We start from the raw sequence: 20,988 nt of genomic DNA, 5'->3' as shown, positions 1-20,988 counted from the left end.
GGCCTAGAGATGTAGAATGGGCGATCAACAAGGTCAATATGTAGTGAGGTTATTGTCTTTATAACGATGTCACTTGGCTTCAGCAATAATTCTTTTTGAAGTGGCAACATTATGACTTAATATTCAACTTACAAAGAATCTACCCAAATTGTCAACTTTCCTACCGGAGCCATCCACTGTTTATTTCAAGTAGCCTTTCTCATTAAGCTCTGACACAGTAAATTGAATTTCTCATTAATTGCACACCAGACCTGACTGAGATAGTATCCAAATTTTGGATTCTATCTCAACTTCAGGGGCATATGATTGATCTAAGGTCCTGTCTTCTTCCTGGAATGAAGAAACCTTAGATAATTTGGCATTGATATATTTGGCATAGATTTCAGGTCTAGGAGTCTAATTTGTCGCGTACTTTTTCTGAGGGGAAAAATAATCACAATGATAATAGCTCAGCCTACAATGGCTGGATTGAATCCCAGAGGGTTGGGATAGTGGTAACTACTAGCATAGATTAAACATCTACAAGACTAAGCTGGGTCTAACCAGAGTATGCCTGGCTCATATACAAGCACTGTGTTCAATTCAAAACAAGCCATCAAACAGTCGTGCACTAACAATACCAGAATTACCTCGATTCCCTACTCTCCTAGAGGGTTGCTTGTAACTTCACAGCTCCATATTTTTCTTCACTAACCAACAATTCAGCCCAGAGTGTCTAAAACAATGTGTAAATGACACTGTAACTTGACAACGATAACCTCGGCACTTGTAATCACCGGCCCGGGTCTACTCGTCCTCTATGCACTATTACTTGCTACTAGGTAGTAATATAGTTTTAAAAAAAATATATATTTTTTAGTTTTTTTTTTATTCTTTTTTGTTACTGTTGTTAGTTCATACTTTTTTTTACCGGACAAGATTCTAGTTCTCAGTGTCAGTGAAACAACAAAAGAACCATGAATGTTGTAATAAATGGTCCTATCTAAAGAAACATCTTATTCAGTAACAAATTGCCATATCATTCCATTCTACACTCTGCATTCATTTTAAGCTTAAAATATAAACCAACTACTGTCTTTTATAATAAATTTATATGAGACTCGTGTTTTCAAGCAAGCTATGTACAGGGTGTGATCTACTTACTGCAATGTCGCCCTGTGACCTCTCTACTCTCCTGGTCAGAAGAAGAACTCATTCACGAGCTAGACTCAGCTTTCTTGCCAGGAGATGCTACGACCACTGCCAACACAGGGTCAGTCCTAGACGTTTTTTACTAGTCTTTAGCCAGGGATTGTTTTTAAATGACTTTGTAGGTTAGGCCTACAGGATGTGGCACTATCACTTAGATCAAATCCATTGTTGATTGGCGAGATTTAAACCCAGGACCCTGAAGGACAAAGTCCTGTACTCTACCACTAGATCAGCTCCCTCTTCTGGCCCTAGACATTAGGAAATCGTGATTTTATGCTATTTGACTTTATTGGGGGACATCAGTAACTATAAGTGATTGGTGTGTCTTGGTAGCTGGGGAAGCTCTTTAAAAAGTAATAAAAAAATTTTGATTATATACCTGTGAGATTATAACTAATGCATTTGGCATTGTGATAAATACAAGGCTATAGGTTGTTGGTATGATCTTAACGATGGGTCGATTCTAGACTCTGTTATTGAGCTATAATTGCTAGGGTTTATAACACAGTGAAAGAAGGGGAGGCACTTAGATCTTGTTTTGTTGTTGGATCTTCTTTAGCATTTCTTCCACGATCACCCATTCTGATGACATTGTTATTTCTATCTCTGAGATGCGTAAAGAATTCCAATGCGCCTCCACTTATATTAATTCAACAGACAACCAAAATTTGGAAAGAGCTCATCACTTCTAATTTTATTTTGTGTCTTGTGAAGAATGGTGCTTACTTTGAACACTCATATACTTACCTGAACACACAGAAGAGATCAAATAAAGCCCACCCCCTTTGAAACGAAATATTGTGTATTTTTGGGGTCTTCTGTGTGACTAACAAGTACTTCTTGTTAAGTAAGCTAGCTGTATCCCACTCTTTTCTACAATTAAAAATAATTTCATAATGAATGGTTATTAACGCCAGACTCTGGTTGCAGTGAAGTTCTGCCTGGAGCCACTAGTCCTTTAACACAGTCCACAGGGTTACGATGTGCAGACTTTGTAATGATCCGATACTTTGCCGGCGTGCAAGACCGTCTTTGGTACAACAACAATAAAATAGTAGTCTCCCATCATCACGCACTTCTCAGTATGTATACTGTAAGTAGAGGCAAGAATCCTGTATAACTTTATTACATTTTTGAACAACGTTTAGAAAATCCATATCATACTCTTGAAAAAACTAGGATGTTTGAAATGTATGTACTTAAATATTGTTGTTGTATACATCAAAGCGTATTATGTACTTAGCTTTCTGGGAAAATATAACATAACCTTTGAAACTAGATTTTTGTGAACCATATAGTTTAATTTTAAATTTAGTATAACTCTTTCATCGCATGAAGCAACATAGTATACATCCTAAACCAGTACTATGCCAACATGGTTGAAACAGAAGTTATCCCAAACATACCCAACAAAGCTAAAAGTATCCAAACACCCCTTTTGAGCCACTCAAATAAAAGTTTTCTTCCTCAACCACTATCATTAGAAGAAATCAAATCAATAGTTTTGTCTTTTAAAAATAAATTTTCTTGTGGTTATGATGAGATCCCCATGCCTATTATTAAAACAGCAATTGACTATCTAAAATATCCGTTATGTCATCTTGTAAACTCTTCTTTTATTACAGGTATTTTTCCTGACAAATTAAAGATTTCTAAGATTAAACCAGTCTTTAAAAAAGGGAGACCCCGCTATACCTTCAAACTATAGACCTATATCTTTACTACCATCCTTTTCTAAGATATATGAAAAAGCTATGTGTATAAAACTAACAGAATTTCTGGAAACCAACAACTTGATAGATAAAGAACAACATGGATTTCAATCCGGCAAGTCTGTGATTAGTGCTAGTGTTCAGTTCATTGAATCAGTAATAGATTCGGTGGATAAGAGAAATAATGTTACTGGGGTCTTCATGGACCTCAGCAAGGCTTTTGATAGTGTGTCACACTCCAAGCTGGTAAATATCCTGTTTTGTTTGGGTATCAAGGGAAGAGCTTTAGATTGGTTTAAATCATACTTAAATAACAGACAACAATATGTAGAAATAACTAATGTCACAAACAACAATAAGGTAAATTTTACTTCATCATTGGAAATTTTAAAATATGGAGTGCCACAAGGATCAATCCTGGGACCACTGTTGTTCATATGTTATACAAAGGGTTTACCAGATGTATTAGATGATGCAAAAGTCTGTTTATATGCTGATGACATTAGCTTACTTGTATCTGGTAATACCCATCAAAAAGTAGAGTCAATAGCAAATAACCAATTTCCACACGTAAATACTTTCTTAAACAATTTAAACCTTTTAGTAAATATAAATAAGACAAAGTGCATATCTTTCTCAACATATCAAAGTAATAAACCAGCTCAACACAGAATTTTGATGGAAGGAAAATGTCTAGAAGAACTGCAAAATTTTAAATTCCTAGGACTTGTACTTGACAAAAATTTGAATTGGAACCTTCATATTGAACATCTTGGCCGTAAAATTTCATCAGGGATTTTTGCTCTGAGAAAAATGTCTAAATTATGTCCTTTGGAAACATTAAAAATAATTTACTTTGCTTTTATTCACTCCCACATCTCCTTTGGCATAATTTTATGTGGTGCAACCTCTCATGAAAATTTGGAACAAATATTATTATATCAAAAAGAAGCACTTCGTATCATGTTAAACATTCAAGATTGGAGAACCTCAGTTAAAGAACAATTTTCAAAACTTGGTATTCTTACTGTTTTTGCCCAATATATCTTTGATTTGATCTTGTTTGTAAAGAATAATTTACCAAAATTTGAGACCTTGGGTTCATGCCACAGCCATGGGACAAGGCACAGACACAAAATCAGTTTTTCAAATCACAACTTAAAATTCTTTGAAAATAAACCGTCATATGCTGGGATTAAATTTTATAACCATCTACCAGATAATATTTTACAAATAACAGACAAAAATAAATTTAAAAAACAGCTAAAAACTTTTATGTTATCCAAGCCCATTTATTCCCTAGGTGAATTTTTTTGGTTGAATGTGTTGTAAATTGTAAGTTATACGATTTGTATTTTTGTTTAGCCTTTTTATATAAGTTATGGTTAGTTCTAACAATATAATTTAATTGTATAACGCCATTCTGGTGCAACATGTTGTACTGCTGAATAAAGATTATATGACTATGACTATGACTATGACTATAGTAGTAGAACATCTAATTGATTTGTATATATTGATTTGTATACATCTTTGACCACTTAAACAGAATACAGTAGCTAGAACACTTTAAGGTGTTGCATTGCTCTTTAATTTTTCCCCTTTCTTTATGTTAAAAGGTTGGTGTGATGGATTTTTATAAACCTGTAATTTCTCACCCACATGAACCTCAAAGGCACATGAACCAAGGAACTAAGTGAGACAGAACAGTACAGGAATAAACTATACTGATGTGATGATTTATAAATGTTTGCAGTGTAACAGGGACATGAACCCACATCATTGTTTTAGTTTCAGAGTCATTCGATCCAATGAGCCACCAACAGTTTATATTTTCAGATCTCATTCTTTTTTCCAGCCTAATATTTCTTCATTCTTTCCAGCCGTAATTTTCTCTCTTCATTTGAAATTCTTCCAATTTTTTGTTAATTTCTTTTAAACTGATCAATTGAAGTGTTCTGTGTCTGTCTTTTGATATTTTAAGTGTGTCTTATTTTCACTTTGGACCTTCTATTGTGATTTGTTGAGAGTCTCATCCATCTTATTTTACTTTTCCTATTCCACAACCTATTTATTTCCCAGCTTGTTCTAGTTTCAGGTGTCTTAAGAAAATTTCCAATGAATATTATACATATTGTATTGAGAGCAATTTACTACCGGTATGTTGTTTGTTATCAGACATTATTAAGAGATGCTGGAGAGGAACTATCTCTAACTCAGAGGGTGTTGGAAATGGCTGTCTGTGGACATCAGGTATCAACATCAGAGATGCTGAAAATAGCTGTGGAGAGGAGAACTCCCCTAACACTATGGCAGAAAATGCAAACTGTCATCTTCATTGTCAAGGTAAGTGGATTTACTTTATGTTCTTTAAAACATAAGCTGAAATTGTTTACTGTTAGTAGTACACGATGGTTTTGGACTACTGTACTAGAGTCCATGTTCAAGTGTTACAAAAAGATCTAGTCGTCCATTCCAGTTGGGTACATCCACCTCTACCAATGGAGGAAAACACATAGCACATCCATGGACAAATACACATAACGCTTTACTCATTTTACGTATTTATGTTACGTGTTCTATAATTTGTGTGTTATTCCCAATTTCAAAAACGATTAATTAAATTGGTTTACCTATTGGTTACCAGATTCTTGAGCATATAAATCTACAATCTTCAGTAACTTGGGAACCATAAGGTAAACCAATTTAGTTATGTGTCCATGATGCGCCTTTCTCAATGGTTCTGGTGAATCTAGCCAACTTATATGGTGAGCCATGACTGTGGGGGCGTAATTCCACTAGTTGTTCGTCTGAGGGCGGTGCAAGGGGTTGGCTCAATGGACAACTAGATTTTTGGTCACATTTGAATATGGACTCAATAGTTGGAAACTATTGTAGTAGTGTACTACCAATACAATATTTGTATTTATTTATATAGCAAGATAATTCAAACGATATTAGCTTAAATTTGGTGATCCACAGGCTATTTCACCATGAAATAAAAAAAAAAAAAAACATTATTACCGTCTTTCATAAGAGGTGTTTTTCTTTTGCAAAAATTAGTGATCAGATTTTTTGTTATAAAATTGTCTAGTGAATTTGAAATTGAAACCCCAATGATGAATAACTCCAAAGGGTTTTAAAAAGGATTATGACTTGGCTTACTTGATATAATCCCGATGACTAATCCTGGAGTTCAGGGCCTCGACCTGTTCCTTCCACCTAACTCCTCTTGATTTTGCCCAGGAAGGGTCATAGTCCAACTATATAAACTTCCAGTCTTGTTGTTTATCAAATGAGTGTAATTAATTGACATAGTAGTAGTGATTTATATGAATCATCGGTTACACTTGATTGAATTGATATTATATTAGTAAACTGTAGAAGAACTATAGGCTAATGTTTTTTGGGAGATAAATGTTTATAAATCTGTCAACTTTTATCAATTTGAAACAGGAGTAAAAATTCTAAGACCTATAAAAAAGCTACATAGTATAATAATGAATTTATGTTGATTTTTTTTACCGTGTGCATTTTCAGACACTTCTTTGTAGCAAAGCAGATGCAAAGAAAGCTGAAAAGATCGGTGAACAATTTAGACTTGATTTTGACAACTTTACCTCTGCTGATGCTCTGTTTTCTTACTTGACTGCAAGCCACGCCAATCTGACCAAGGTAAAGAATAAACTACTAATCTAATGAAACGGCCCTCTTTAGTACAAAATCAGTCATTAACTGTAGACTGTAGAGTTTCTGAACTTTTATTTATTTTTTAGTCAAAGAGGAAAATAATTACAGTTGTAACATTAGCAATAAGTTGTCTTTTCTTCAGGTCAGGATGCCGGGTTACATTTGAAATTGGGAATAAACTGTGATTCACGCTCTTAAGTTTACTTTATTTTTGCAACCAAATAAGGTAGCTAAATTTCGAAATTTACAAAATTATATTATCTCTATAAAAGTATCTAAAACCAATTTAATCAATACAAGAAAAAATGTTTAATTTAGTACAAAAATAATTTGAAAGGAAGAGGAACTAAAGCACTTAATTTCTGAAGCCAAAATTTGGCAGATCAATATTTTTTTCCTACTGGCTCTCCTTTTGGCTTTTACTCGCTTGGGGCGGAAGGTGGCCAGATCGAAATCTTTGTGCATCTCCTTCCGAATTTTGTCGTGAACGTAAGCATTTCGCAGGCCGTGAACTGCCACCCAAGCTGAGCTATGCATCTGACATAGGCAATAACAAGAAATTACCACGGCAATGCTTCAGGCTTTGACACGTGCTCTGCCAAAGCATCTACGGTCTAGTTTAACCTTGCAGGACTTTTTGATTTTATTAAATCCAAAATAGAATTTTGGGGTGTTGTAAAGTTTAACATGAATTCTGTTTTAACACATATTACCGTGACTTCCTTAACACAGCAGTCTCGAGTTAGTTACTTTCAGTCTGAACAAATATCTAGTCTTTACAACATACACAAACTATTGAGGTTATTGTCTCAAATATTGCCAAGTTCAGTTGAGTTTAAAATGATTTTATACACTAGCGTTTATTTGTCTTATGTAGTGGTATTGATACATTTAATTTATTAAAATTAGGTGCACATAAAGAATCACCAGCGTAAAGGGTCCAGAAAAAAATATTCTAACTTTTTCTTTGTAGGAACATAATTTCCTTCTCTGAACATCGGCACCCAATAATTGGCTGGGTCTTTCTTTCTGTATCTTCCAATCCTCGCCTGTAAAATAAAATAGTGGATTTATAGCTTGATTGTAAAATTCCATTGAGATTTAACTATGTTTAACTGCTGAAGAAGACTGTAAATACTTTCCACAAGCGATCAAACTAGGCCACATAGTCCAAATGTAGAATAAAAGTACTGTATTATTAATTTTATTTAATTAATTATCTACAATATGGTACCTTATATGTATGTATTGTGGTATGTAATGAATATTTTTAGGAACATTATTTTTCACCTCAGTGAGTCCTGTATGAATTGCTCGGGTTAAAGGAATTATGACTTGAGTTTTTTTACCAACTTAACTTTATGCATTCACGCTTCCTCAGTGTAGAACATTAATTTGCATGAGTCATTATTCCATTGTCCATTATTGAGCTTCACATTAAACCATTAAAAACCTAGTGTTTGTTTACACCAGTAAGATGAAACTTATTTCTAACTACCTACCTGCTTTGACAAATAACGAAAATCAGTTTGGTAACCAACAGTTTATTTTTAAGCCATCTAAACAGAGACGCATAGTAGAAAATTCTACGTGAGATTAGTCTGAAGAAAACAAATTTTTATGAATTTGTGCTCATATGTAGTGTTGGGTAGCTCAGTGGTTATATTGTTTGCCAAACAATAAAGAAGGTTGCCAAGTCAACCTGGAGAAAAGTCAGTAGCTTTGTGATGGTTTAAAACTGAACCCAAATGTCCTTGATCATTGGGCTTTATAATAATACTTAAATAATACTTTCCTATGAAAAGGTGACCATACGAATGTAGGTATTTTAAGCCGAGTATGAATGGAGAGTAAGATGAGTGGCACAATCTTGTAGTCTTGTTAGTGACTAAGGCCAATATGTTCCTTAGACACATCTGTTAATTAATAGCCTATACAGCCAATAGCAACTAAGGGACCCACAGTTTATAGTGGAATCCGAACAAAATTTTTGCCTTGTAATAAACTAATTGGTCTAATTATTGGGATCTAGTACTGCTGATCGTCGTAGTACTCTCTAGTGCGGACGTTAACCCATACCAGGGAGTATCGCATTCATAATGCATGCCTATAAATATCCACAATTTGTTGACTCCTAGTAGCTAGATTACAGGACGATGCCACCGACCCAGTCAGAATCTATCTAATGTACCTACATTGTACTCCTCAGCATCAGAAGACATGGAGAGCCAATGGCAGCTCAGGTGTCTCTGCGAAAGACTGTGCAGCAAACCTACTTGCCGCCAGTACATAGTGCGAGGTGTAACCTGATCGGGGGATTGATACGCAATGTGGCGGAAGTACAGGGTGTTCCAGTCGTAAATAGTGTCGTATTCCGAGGGGAGAGTGAGATATTTGGCGTAGCATGGCATTGGCACATCAAACAGCTCTCGGATTGCTGTCATTATTGTCTGAAATACAACAATGAGTTTTTATTGTTGTATGAGTTTTATTTTAAAGAATTGGTAGATTGGATTTACAATTTTTAATTGTTATTCTTTTTTTAATAGAGATGATACAAAAATCTGTAAGCAGATGTCCTAGGGGGTCCAGACCATAAGGGTTTGTAAGGCTACCTTCCCACCTTCCTTAAAAACTACTAAAACCAACCTCTCTTTTTCATGCTCTTTCTCTGACCATGGGATAGTCTCTCTTGGTATTACTTCATGGTCAAAGGTTTTGTCTTAAAGCAAATGTAGAAATATTAGGACCATTTCTGTTTCAGTTTTAGAATGACAATGAACTTAGTTAAGCCACCAAGAGTCTGTTGATGTTCATTTCTGATTTCTATCAAAAATCAAATATTCAAGTTTTTGTTTGTTTGTTGTTGCTTTGTACCAAATTATGGCTAATTATCAAGTGCCCAGTAATAGTTTACACTTTACAGACTTGCAGCCCCAAAAGTAGGTCAGCAACATAAACGGATACAATTTGCTGTTCTTATACAGTAATTGGATTTCTATTCTATGAGTAAAAGTCAAATATAATTTAGATTTGCATTAGTTTCATCTCAAATTAAAGTAGATTCAAATGAAACTAAAGTTTTCTCAAATACCCTGGTTTTACCTTTACATGATCAAACCGATGTACACTCATTTGCACTAGGCGACTTGGATCAAGCAGAATCAGTTGACGACCAAGAACAAAATTGTTTTTGAAACATATCTGCAAAACAATTCAAATGTTTTCATAGGTAATTTATAGCAGTGTTGGAAATATATTCAAAGTCTTTGAGTGAATGTAAAAAGGTACTGTAGGAGTTGAAAACAATTTCAGCAAAAAAGATATTGGTTATAGGAAGGAAAAAAAATCAAGGCATTTTGTGCTCAAGATTATTTTTAACGGGTTCGGCAGAATATTTTTACTTTACATGAGTACATCTATGGGCTTCGGCCTTCTTACAAGGACTTTAAATCCAATCATGTGGGGAACTGGCTCAGATAACTTTGTGTCCTGCCTAATAGCTATTAGTTTTAATTCTCGTGTTTTTGTTTACCTAATCTTCATGGCCCTTCAAATGAAGCAACAAAACATCTAAAAAGGTCCTGAAGTTTGATCACCAACCAATTAAGTTCTGATAGCCTATTCTTCAAAATGGCCGCATCGCATCAAGGCGACGAGCGAAAAAATCAGATAAACCCTCGAGAACAGGGGGTTTAGGGTCTTGAAAGGAAGGGGTAGGGTTTTAGGTGCCAAACCCCTTGCACTGAACATACCCTCCAAGTACTTCCACTTCCAGGGTAGGCAAAATAGGTTTTGTTAAGTAGTTACCCTCAATGGTGTAAGTCATATCAAACCGTAAATATAGCCTACGATTTGTCGCTACCTACTCCATCTTCTTCAAGGGTTGGATATTGGAGGTCAGCTAACGGAAGATCAGATAATTTTACAAAAATATTAGTGTATTTACTCTGTACTGAGGTAGCTTGACAGTGTCTTCCACCCAGAGTTCCACTTGGTCTGTTGTCCAGTTTAGACATTCCGGCAGAGGCTGACTGTCCACTACTGCAGCTGCCAGCTCAGCCAAGGACTTTGCATTGTTGAGTAAAGCCTCCCTCGGTTTCTCCCAGTTTCTTGGCACTCCTCTCCTGAAAAAACCCAAAGTTATCAAACTGTCAAACTGTTTTAGTCTTGGTTTTAAGGCTTTTGTAAGGGGTGTCCAAAAAAATTAGGCTTACCTTAATGCCAAAAAAGTTGAAAGTGCAAATGGCAATTACAATTTTTGGAACTCTCCTTTTCAGGTTTTATTTTATTTCACTTTTATTTGTGTTACCAATTGCCTGTGGTATTTTGAAAAATTTGAAAATACAGAAGACAATTTAGTACTCAGTTGTAGACAGTGTAATCGTAAATTAACAGCCAACAACGAGAACAAAGAATCGATAACTGAAAAAGGAGATAGTTCCAAAAATTGTGTCAAATTTCCATTTTGTTCTTACAACTTTTTGTCAATGAGGTAAGCCTACTGTTCAACATGTTCATTACAAATCCTTATCAGAATGTTATTTACTCTGTGTCTGAACCAGAGACTTTTTATAAAAGTGTGGTCTCAACCCTTGGCCTTTTGACACATTAAGATCTGCAGGCTTAAGAATGAAATAATCATTAAAAGTCTGAGACTATCACATGGGTTCCAATTGAATGCTCAGAACTGAACTGGCAAAAGTTTATGGGAAAATTTAGTAGTTTATTTAGTGTATTGTGCACTGTTTGTTTGTGTACCATATCAATAAGAAGGGTTTTGATTTCTCTGTGTTAGTTGTTTTTTGTGTTCATCAGTCACAGTTTTTGAGTAGTTTTAAACATAATTTGGGGTTTCAATGAGTATATCATATTCTAATGGCAATATCATGACATACTCTGTAAGGGATAGTTGTCACAACCACCCCTATCCTCTATCAGGGTTCCAATGTATCATAGTGACAGTAAGTCTATCTTTTACTCCTTAAAGTAATATTCAAGCACATTATTGGTTACTAAGAGACATAGTTACTATATTCTTTTTTCTCTCTAATTTACTTTTTATCAGGTTTGACTGAATTTCGTGTAGTGTAGATATTTATCAAGGGATTCAGGCAATATTCTATTTAGTTGTTGGACTGAAAGGAAATTAATGTTTTTATTCATTACTCTTAGACTACACACTAAACACTTACAAGCTGACAACAGAATACTGAAGTAGCGGCGGCAAAACTTTAAATTTGAACTCACTGTTCTTACACTTCCTATACATAATTTGACTTGAAATAAAATTTAGAAGAAATTAAATTCTGGTAATATTGGTTCAAGGATTCAGTAACTATGGTTATTTTCATAAATGTATGAATTCCATCATTCAATGACTAACAGACTAAAGTCACTGTACTAAGGGGCTTGGTTTTGTTATTAAAATAGTTTGAAGTACCGGTAGTTAATTATAATGACATCCGAAACACATTTCTCAATCAAATTACCAATAAGTACAGGAATTGCATCGCTGGATCAAAGAATATCAAAACTACACCCAACTCCGAATAAAACCCATACCTCATCTGCCAATTGCTAATTTATTACAGAATAATATCCTATCTATGTCCAGTAACTTAATAATTACTGGATTTTTTTTCTAAAAGGATCTAATGGTTTAGGTTACCAATATGTGGTTAAACTATATAGCTCTTTTAGACAAGAGGAAATATGCTCTGTAACTTCCTAAAAAAAAGTAACTAAATCTACCTTCCTAAGAAACTTAACTATTACATCACAGAGAAAAAAATACTTTTTATGTTCCAGGTGTTTCTTTTACACACTAGAATGTCGATGGCCTCAACAGTTTGGCAAACTGTTCTTCTTTCAATTCTCTCAGAGGGCAAAACAGGTAATCTTCTTCTTTTCTTAGTTGAAAATAAACATAAAAATTAGGTAGTTTATTTTGTTAGGGGTTTCAGGAGTTCTATTTTTTATGTCATCAGATTGTAGTTGGTTAGTTAAACCTTCAGTATCCAATAGTCAATGGTCAAACTGTGTTGGGAATTGAAAAAGAAACCATCAACTCTATTTTTGGAACTTGTTATTATTTTACCTATGTTTTGAACAATCAAAAATACTAATGCTAAAATAAAACTTATTCAACCAATCAACAATATAGTTCATAAACAATTTAAGATCAGCAAAATTAATGTATACAGATTTAGACAATATTTTGTAATTATTGTTAATCATTGATACTAATATTGTACGATTTCTTTCTGATTTCTGATATTGTTATACATCAGATTAGATTTTCCCTTCGAAGGGTTATTGATTCAAAATGTGTTTGAAAGGGATTTGTATCTTATTCAAATCATTAGAAACATTTATAAAACTGTCTATCCAATGTATAAAGATACAAGAGATTATTTATATAGCACGTATTTAAACTGTATTTCTCTAGAAGCAAAATCAATATTTTTTGATGTTCCAAATATGAAAGTATTTAAAAAATCAATACATTGTTAAAGTATTAAAAACAGATATTTTGTTCCTGCTATCTGGGCCATTTATAAATGTTAAATCTATTGTCCATGCTAAAATTTATCAAATGAAACAGATTTGTCAGAAGAACATCTGCAAGATATTGCTCTGCTATTGGTGGACAAACAGAAGGCTATATCTGCTCAGGTCCCAGTTGATATGAAGGTTAGTTTATAACATATGGGTGAGGTTTTCTGGACGATTCTGGAAGAGTCAGTAGCTTTTTGATGGTTTGAAACCAGACCCTGCTGACCTTGTTCATTGGGCTTTAAATTCATCATCCGGTCTAAATAAAGATATTTGATCATCAGTAACAAATTTAGACAGATCATCTCACTCCATTCTTCCCTCATTGTGTGATCATACTGTATTGCGCTTAAAAGACACACCTGATAGTGTCACTGTCTCTAAGAATTGAAATAAATGTAATAGTTAATTGTCTAAAAACAATTGGAGAACATGTATGTATAGAAAACCAATTAATTGTTTTAACGTTTAAAGCATTGACATTGAGGGCAATGCTTGCCTATTGCCATATATTAAACATACTCCCTTAGTAGATTTCTCGTCCTAATGGAACAGCTGAAGACAATTTTATTGTTACTTCTGTACGGTTTATGTAGAGGTCGTGTTTTGTTTACAATTTGTTTCCCGTTAATACAGTCATTTAAAACCTCGTTTAACCAAATAATACGATCTAATCATAAACAATAAATTGTACCCTAGTTATTTAACCAAACAGTAAAGCACAAATCAAGAAATCAACCCTAAAATAATAGAAACAAAATTTCGTCAACACTAGCGCCCAGTGTGGCGTACATGAACTAGACATGAAAAACGAGCTTCAAAATTTACAATGGGATGAGAAGTCTACTTGTGTTGGTTAGTCTATGCGATTGCTGAGCCCCTTTGGCTTTGGTATGTAAGAGATTGAATTGATCTCTCATATGTTTAAAAGATTTTCAGGGGTTTTGACTGTTGATTCTTTCATACACAATGCCACCTATGGCTTGGACACAGCTGTAAACTACACAACAAACTGTGCATTTAATGTAGCATAAGAATCGGGAAACTAAGTAAATACAGCAATAACCAATGACATGCACTATGCAGCAATAGCATTATACAATTACTACTCCGTTTACAAAATTTAGTTAGGCGGTTTTAGAGAAAGAAATCCATCCCCTTTAATTGATCCTACCTTAAAACATTAGCTCAACAGCTGATGTTTGTCAAAATGTCAATCAACTGCACCCTGCTCAGAGCAAACAATGTGGGAAAACTTCCCCTTAAACACCTAAATTTTGTGAACAGAATATAGCAAATAACACAATAACAGCTGCTCTTATGATTTTCAACATGGTTTAATTTAAGCGTTGATGTATCTTGTATCTACGATCCAAATTGAACTTAAGTATATAATATAGTTTTTCTTAGATATTATTATCTGTTTTAGAAACTTTCCAAAGTTATTAAACAGAGTGAGAAGTGGCGGGAACTAACAAATCTCCCTCCTAAGAAAATGGCTGTGTGGATGCAGATCAACTGTCCAGAGGCATTTAGACTTTTGGAAGACATTACAAGACGCTATGCACATCGTAATGTTAAAGAGGTATGTCACTTGGTAGAATCATGTTTGATAGTTGTAACTTATAATGTGTGAAATTGGTAATTAGGAACATTAAAACAAGTGTATAAAATGTATTGTGTCAGAAGGGTTCAAGAAAGTCACCTAATTAAGTTGACAGAAACTGATTTACCTGCTTCCCAATCATTGTTTTTGGTGGGGACACGCATGTTAAGTTTTGGCAAAAAGGAGGAAAATACCTACTTGATTTTATGAGCAAACCACAGATATAATGTACTTGAGATGAGCGGTTCACTATTTTTTGGCTTCTGCCACTAAACCTCTTTCAATGAGAGGTAAAATCCTTTTCAGTTGATTTTTCAGCCATTTTTGGTGAGTTTTACTGGAATAAATAACTGTAAAGTTAAGTTTTACACTTTGTTTTTACCTTGTGTTCAATATATGAACCTTAGAAGATCAAATGGCTTCGTAACTATTTATGGAGGTTGGTAACGGTTTACAGCTGGATCTAATGACTACAACGTGGGGATTGGACAACACACCGCTACTGTCTATGATACAGACTTTACTGAGGAGTGAACACTCGATTCTGGAGAAAGAAACAATCCCTGAGGTAGACACTGATGTCGTAGACAAACTGAGATCCCCTAGGAAGTCGACAACCAGGTAAACTATATTTAATTTAGTTAGTGAGGCCTTCGTGTTGAAAAATATGATTTTACCATCCAATTCACTTTAAATCCAATTGAGATACAACTTATCTCTGTTTCAGATGGCTTATTCGCTGGCTAGCAGGTTTGGCCAGTAGTGCTGCAGCGAGAAGGGAAATGTCCAAAGACGCAAGCTTGCGAGTAGTCCATCAGCTGAGGCTAGGCTACATGCGGTTGGCAACACTGATGGCCCAGGAAGGTCGTCTACCAACCCCTCAGCTCGTGTGGTATTGTACTCACTACGAACTTGGCACACTGCTTGGTTCGTCTAATCCTGCACTGCTGCATAAGTTAGTAAATAGGCCAACTGCAAAGTTAGATTAGAGTTGATGATTAACAAAATGTAGAACGTGTGATCGATTATGCAGGGCTGAGTCAATAGGAGTGTCAGACATTTTGTTTTTGTTTTCTGTACACCCTGTTGTGTGCTTCATATAGACGGTTACCTGTTATTAACGGTTTGCCAAGTTCATGCCACCCAAGAATCCTTGCCACCTGTCATCAAGATCAATAATTTTTAGGGTAGAGTTAGACCACAAGCACTTATAAGTTGAACAATATTAGTTGAATCAAGTATGAGTTAAATAAAGTAAATTTGACCAAAAAAAATACAATTTCAAATAAGAGTTCAGCTCAAAATGTTCAAACGCAGAATGCTGCCCCCTTGAAAACCTACTCCACAACAAGAAAATGAATATTTACTACCTGGGACCCAAACATCTGATCTTACCAAATTGGTCGTAGTTTCAAATTGATACTACCATATTTATCAATTATCGCAAACAAATAACTTCAATGTTTTAATTACAGACCTTTTGAAAAGGTTACGTTCTCTCTTATACAGTGCAAAATACACTTTTAGATTGAAAATATGTATTTAGAGTCATTTTTAATCTGGATATTTGAATGGTTGAATGTTTTGTATTGTTTTTTTTTTTTTTTTTTTTTTTTTGTATTTTCCACACCAAATCAATGGAATTTTTAAGTTTTGAAAGGAAAAGGTCCAAACCCTGATCATGTTATTATCTAAAGTTGACTTGTTTGTTTGATAGCATCATTAATATACAGGGTGATAATTCAATGTTTTTTAACCCAGTGACAAGACCTGTATTATACAGTAATGATTTACCTATTTTGCCTGAAGGTCTTGTAGTTTGAATTAACACTCGATGCGCATTTCGCCGCTCAGTGCGGCATCTTCATAGAGTATCTTCTTAAACACTACTGTTACTATGTACATATTTACATTATATTTTCCAATCACTAATCGATTTTGTTTGACTACTCTTAAATGTGCCCCGCCGCTCGTGTCGCCGCCGGGCAACCGCGACCGCGAATGTGACCGGTTAGTGATTGGAAAATATAATGTAAATATGTTCATAGTAACAGAAGTGTTTAAGAAGATACTCTATGAAGATGCCGCACTGAGCGGCGAAATGTGCATCGAGTGTTAATCCAAACTACAAGACCTTCAGGCAAAATAGGTAAATAATTACTATACTGTATAGCCAATTAAGGAAAGTAGTATTCTGACTTTGAACAAAAGCCAGCCTCTCAGGTTACTACATCAGTGATCAATTAAATTTCATGTTTGTAGCCCCTGATCTGTTGGACATAATGTAAGACCAAATTACATATGTAATCCCTAGCTGTGACGAGATTATGTAAGTAATTTAATTTAGTCTTACTCTTCATCATAATGATACATCAGTGCCCAGTAAGTGAATTCTACAGGAGCATCATTCCATTATACCTTCTAAACTAAAAGTCCAATTGCCTTAACGCAGAGAAGTAAGGTACAAAGGAAACTTGTTTATGGAAACTACCGTACACTTTCGGCTCTAGTGTGTTGTGCCGGAAATGCACCTGTGACGAGCAAGAAAGAGCCCGAGCAGCAAAAAGTGTGTGGAAATTCCTATTGCACAGGGCACAGGCGTGAGTGTTGCAGTCCATGAGGGGGAGGGCGTGGTGTTGGACTTTGCCACAGACACCAGAGACTATGCTGGACACCTCTTAAGTGTACGATTGAGTGTTTCCTCTGTACCTTCCTTCTCTGAGATTTTAAGGTGTTTTGAACAGCAGGAAATTTTTTATAGATGAATGGGCAGAGTGGATTTACTGGTTATATTCTATATTTTAGATTTAACTCTGGTAAGTACTAAATAAAAACATTTTTTTTTTTTTTAGAATCAGCCGCAGACAACGCAGTTGGCAGCAATGGGATCAGTTGCAGTTCCCAGAGGTAATGGTTGGTACACCTGAACCAATACAGCTGGGATCCCATCCCACCATTACCTCCAGGGAATGGGTTCAAGGTAGTTGATTTTATTTTTCAAATAAATACATTACATGGGTAATTCTCTCATATTATTAAACTGTAATGTTTTAACTATTTCATAATTGAATAGAAACAATAGTTATTTATGTAACTAACTTTAACAAGCTTGTTTTTGAAAACTGCAACCTGATTGAGGTGGGTAAATCCCTCCCCTTATGTTGTAAATCTAAAATGAAAAAAATTTATTTATTATTAATTATTAATTTTATTCACCTAATATAGAAAAATATAATCATTGAGAGGTAAAAGGGTATTGAATTGGATTCATCTTGTATCAGAAACAAGTTTGAAACCTTATTAAAATATGTAATTTTGCGTACAGGCTCGCTCCTAAAATTTAATCACAGAAGATTCATATTTGGCAGTGGCGTTAATTTGTTCTCACAACGTTATTGGCCACTACGACAAGAGATGAATCAGCATATTGTTGGGAACCAACTATAATAGTACAGGATGAAGTGACACATATTTACAGGTGTTCCATTTGAATTGGCCGCGGTGGGAGAACGTAAGAGAAATTAAATTACAGACAACCCTTGTTTTTTTACATCTTTGAAGCCTTGTTCCTGGTCTCTGAAAGAGTTAGGATGCAGTATGACCTTTCAATCTATTACCAAAGGTCTTTAATTAGTGCTGAATAACCTAATATTTGGCTAGACCATCACGTTGGCCCTAAGCACATGAGCTGCCCCTTAACATGATAATTAATTTTTTGTTGTAGGTACTCTGGTGTGCACAGGCAGTGTGCAGGGCCGTGTCTGTGTGCTTCTCTCCTGTATAGATACACAGTCACTCCAGGCTGGAGATATCCTCATTACACACAGCACTGACGTAGGATGGACTCCCCTGTTCCCTCTGCTATCAGGCGTTGTCACAGAACTGGGCGGTCTTATATCTCATGGTAGGTCTTGAAACTGTAATGTTTTATCAATGTCCCTAACTTTGCCTGTTAAAAAACATTATTTCATTTCGTCTTCACGTTCTTGGACACTAGGTTCTAGGTTGAAACCGTCATACACATTACTTCAAGTTCCTGGAGAGGTGTGGCATCATCAGATAAAATTCATTGGTGGCTGGCAGGATTTGAATCAGGGACCTTGGAACCTGAAGTCCCACACTCGACCACTAGATCACCCAGATACTCCTTGCAACTCTTCTAATACAGCCTTTGCTTGTATTTTTTTTTATACTGTCCGCTTTAGGACTAGCTAACTCTATTCAGATTACTAAAGGCTCAATTTTACAAACTACAAGCTACTAGGTGGCTTTATTGTCCTTTAAACAATAAATACAATTCACGGTTGACATACAATAAATAATACACAAAACCATTAACATTTTACTATGCTATTGGGTTCTTCTAGGTGATTGACATGATCTTTCGATTTTTTTCGATCTTCTTCTTATTTTTTTTTTACTATATCACCACTGAATCAAAAACATTTGTGGTTATTTTTAACAGGAGCAGTCGTAGCAAGAGAATACGGACTTCCTTGCATTGTTGGTGCCACAAATGCTACACTTGTGTTCAAAACAGGTGACGTATAATCTGTCTGTACGTACTCTATTGAGACTAAAATACTTATACACCTAATCCATCAAATAACTTAATCAGTTTAATCAATAATCATGCAATCTTAGGAGTTATCTATGTTCAGAAGATAGCATTGTAGATCAAGGGGTCAAATTCCATTTTAATCTTAATTTTGGAGTGACACACATAACCATAAACTGGTTAAAGCAAGCTTGTTGTAAATGCCTTCAACAATGTAACCATGTATATGAAAAAAAGGTGAACAAAAATTCCACAAAAACACTATTCATGGAGAGGCTTCCATTTTACCACATACCTATAGAGTGATACTGTCAAATACTGTGAGTCAATAATGATACTGTATGTCAGTCATGAATATAGGAGTGTAATATTAATTATCTTGTGAAACTGTGGTGACTAAAGACCCAGACCTTCAATGAAACACCTTAAACTCTGGATGCCTTAAAGTTAGATTTTTAATTTTCAGGTGACAAAGTATTCATGGATGGAAAGAGTGGAAGAATTCACAAGGTGTTTGAGACTTCATGAAAGGTAAATCCTGCCTTGTGGTTCCTTCTTTTCTATTGTACTTGTTCTATTTTAAATTGTATTTTGTCTATATTTTTACCTAGTGTTTCATTACGCACCTGCCATTAGTAGATTTTAAACCTGGCCAGCTTGTTTTAACTTATTTAATAAATTATCTTTGTTATTTCGTCTGTGAAATATTTGTTTATATTTTAATATTATGTAGCAATTTATTACGTAGCAAATAGCGAACACCATTACACTGTAAAATGTTTAAAGGGTAATAAAGATTCTTATTCCTTTAAATATTTGAGTCAATTTTACAATGTCTATTAATTGTCTATTAGTTTTAAATTGGTCTGATGTTTTACTAAAAGTAGTTTAAGGATTCGATGTTTTGATATTAATCTTTTTGAAGTATGGATATTTTGAAATTTTTGGCAAAACAATTTTATGTTAATGACCATCCATGAACCAAGAACAGTTTTTTTTATATGTCAAAAACTACCTACTACAAGGGGTGTGAAAAAACCCGCTCCCCTATTTATATAAGTTTTAATTTGAGCTTTAGTCAACTTCTGTAAAATATTTTTCCTGTGAATAAAAAACTGTATTTTAACAAGCATTATGTGTTCCTTTTAGCTGTATAAATTATTGATAACTTATATAAACTGTGTGATAACTAAACATTTGCATTCTTGAAATTGACTTATTCTGTGTGATCCCCTGTAAAGCTGTAATGCTTACTTTAAAATATGATTTATAGCCTATATGATTTAATTTCAATCGCATAGTTGTCAGCCAAGTGCTTGAAAAATGAGAAGGGAATAATATTCATACCCTTCCCATTAAAATAATTATTATGAGCTTGACATTGCAAAAGACCATGACACATCCCTCATCAGAACCTTGGTCGGAGTAAGAAACAACTGATTTAAATAAGGATGATATATATGGTGAAAAAACCATTTAATAGTTGTTTTACTAGTTCAAGGGCAAGCCACAACAATGAATGAATAAATTAACAGCTGTGAAACAAAAATATATATTTTTAGTCCCAAAAATAAGTCATTTTGGTCTTTAAAGCCCCTTTTGGGACTTGAAGTGATTAAATGATCTTTTGAAATCAACATTAAAAGTAAAGATATTCGAGGAAGCATCTTACT

General features: G+C 34.6%; 2 protein-coding genes across 2 annotated transcripts; one reads left to right on the top strand and one right to left on the bottom strand.

Moving 5' to 3' along the window:
- The first annotated feature begins 6 nt into the window (after positions 1-6).
- Positions 7-20,081, top strand: LOC128996590 (uncharacterized protein Mb2073c-like). Its single transcript, XM_054421986.1, has 14 exons — positions 7-32; positions 1,128-1,252; positions 2,122-2,284; positions 5,082-5,249; positions 6,444-6,578; positions 12,405-12,489; positions 13,201-13,289; positions 14,581-14,736; positions 15,215-15,378; positions 15,485-15,712; positions 17,610-17,737; positions 18,482-18,661; positions 19,223-19,297; positions 19,782-20,081. The coding sequence occupies exons 3-14, from the start codon at positions 2,189-2,191 to the stop codon at positions 19,841-19,843; spliced, it is 1,566 nt and encodes a 521-aa protein (XP_054277961.1). The 5' UTR covers positions 7-32; positions 1,128-1,252; positions 2,122-2,188; the 3' UTR covers positions 19,844-20,081.
- On the bottom strand, positions 7,468-11,906 carry LOC128996591 (uncharacterized). Its single transcript, XM_054421987.1, has 5 exons — positions 11,789-11,906; positions 10,543-10,720; positions 9,699-9,797; positions 8,789-9,043; positions 7,468-7,642 (listed from the first exon to the last, which is right to left on the bottom strand). Exons 1-5 carry the CDS (start codon positions 11,863-11,865, stop codon positions 7,517-7,519), a joined length of 735 nt encoding a protein of 244 aa, XP_054277962.1. The 5' UTR covers positions 11,866-11,906; the 3' UTR covers positions 7,468-7,516.
- Positions 20,082-20,988: the final 907 nt, after the last annotated feature.

The sequence above is a fragment of the Macrosteles quadrilineatus genome, unplaced genomic scaffold, assembly GCF_028750875.1.
Source record: "Macrosteles quadrilineatus isolate MER2022 unplaced genomic scaffold, UCM_ALF_1.0 Scaffold_6__1_contigs__length_79288215, whole genome shotgun sequence".
NCBI classification, from domain to species: domain Eukaryota; kingdom Metazoa; phylum Arthropoda; class Insecta; order Hemiptera; family Cicadellidae; genus Macrosteles; species Macrosteles quadrilineatus.
The sequence above is the reverse complement of the archived record's forward strand: the minus strand, read 5'-3'. Positions and strand labels throughout refer to the sequence as shown.

Bases quoted from the DNA above. Each gene is read 5' to 3' on its own strand.
- LOC128996590 (XM_054421986.1), top strand. From the start codon at position 2,189: ATGATCCGATACTTTGCCGGCGTGCAAGACCGTCTTTGGTACAACAAC. The intron at 15,379-15,484 runs GTAAACTATATT...TCTCTGTTTCAG, and splicing joins CCTAGGAAGTCGACAACCAG to ATGGCTTATTCGCTGGCTAG. The intron at 19,298-19,781 runs GTGACGTATAAT...TTTAATTTTCAG, and splicing joins TACACTTGTGTTCAAAACAG to GTGACAAAGTATTCATGGAT.
- LOC128996591 (XM_054421987.1), bottom strand. From the start codon at position 11,865: ATGTATAGGAAGTGTAAGAACAGTGAGTTCAAATTTAAAGTTTTGCCG. The intron at 10,721-11,788 runs GTAAGTGTTTAG...GGGTTTTTTCAG, and splicing joins CAGTATTCTGTTGTCAGCTT to GAGAGGAGTGCCAAGAAACT. The intron at 9,044-9,698 runs GTAAAACCAGGG...GTTGTATTTCAG, and splicing joins ATCGGTTTGATCATGTAAAG to ACAATAATGACAGCAATCCG.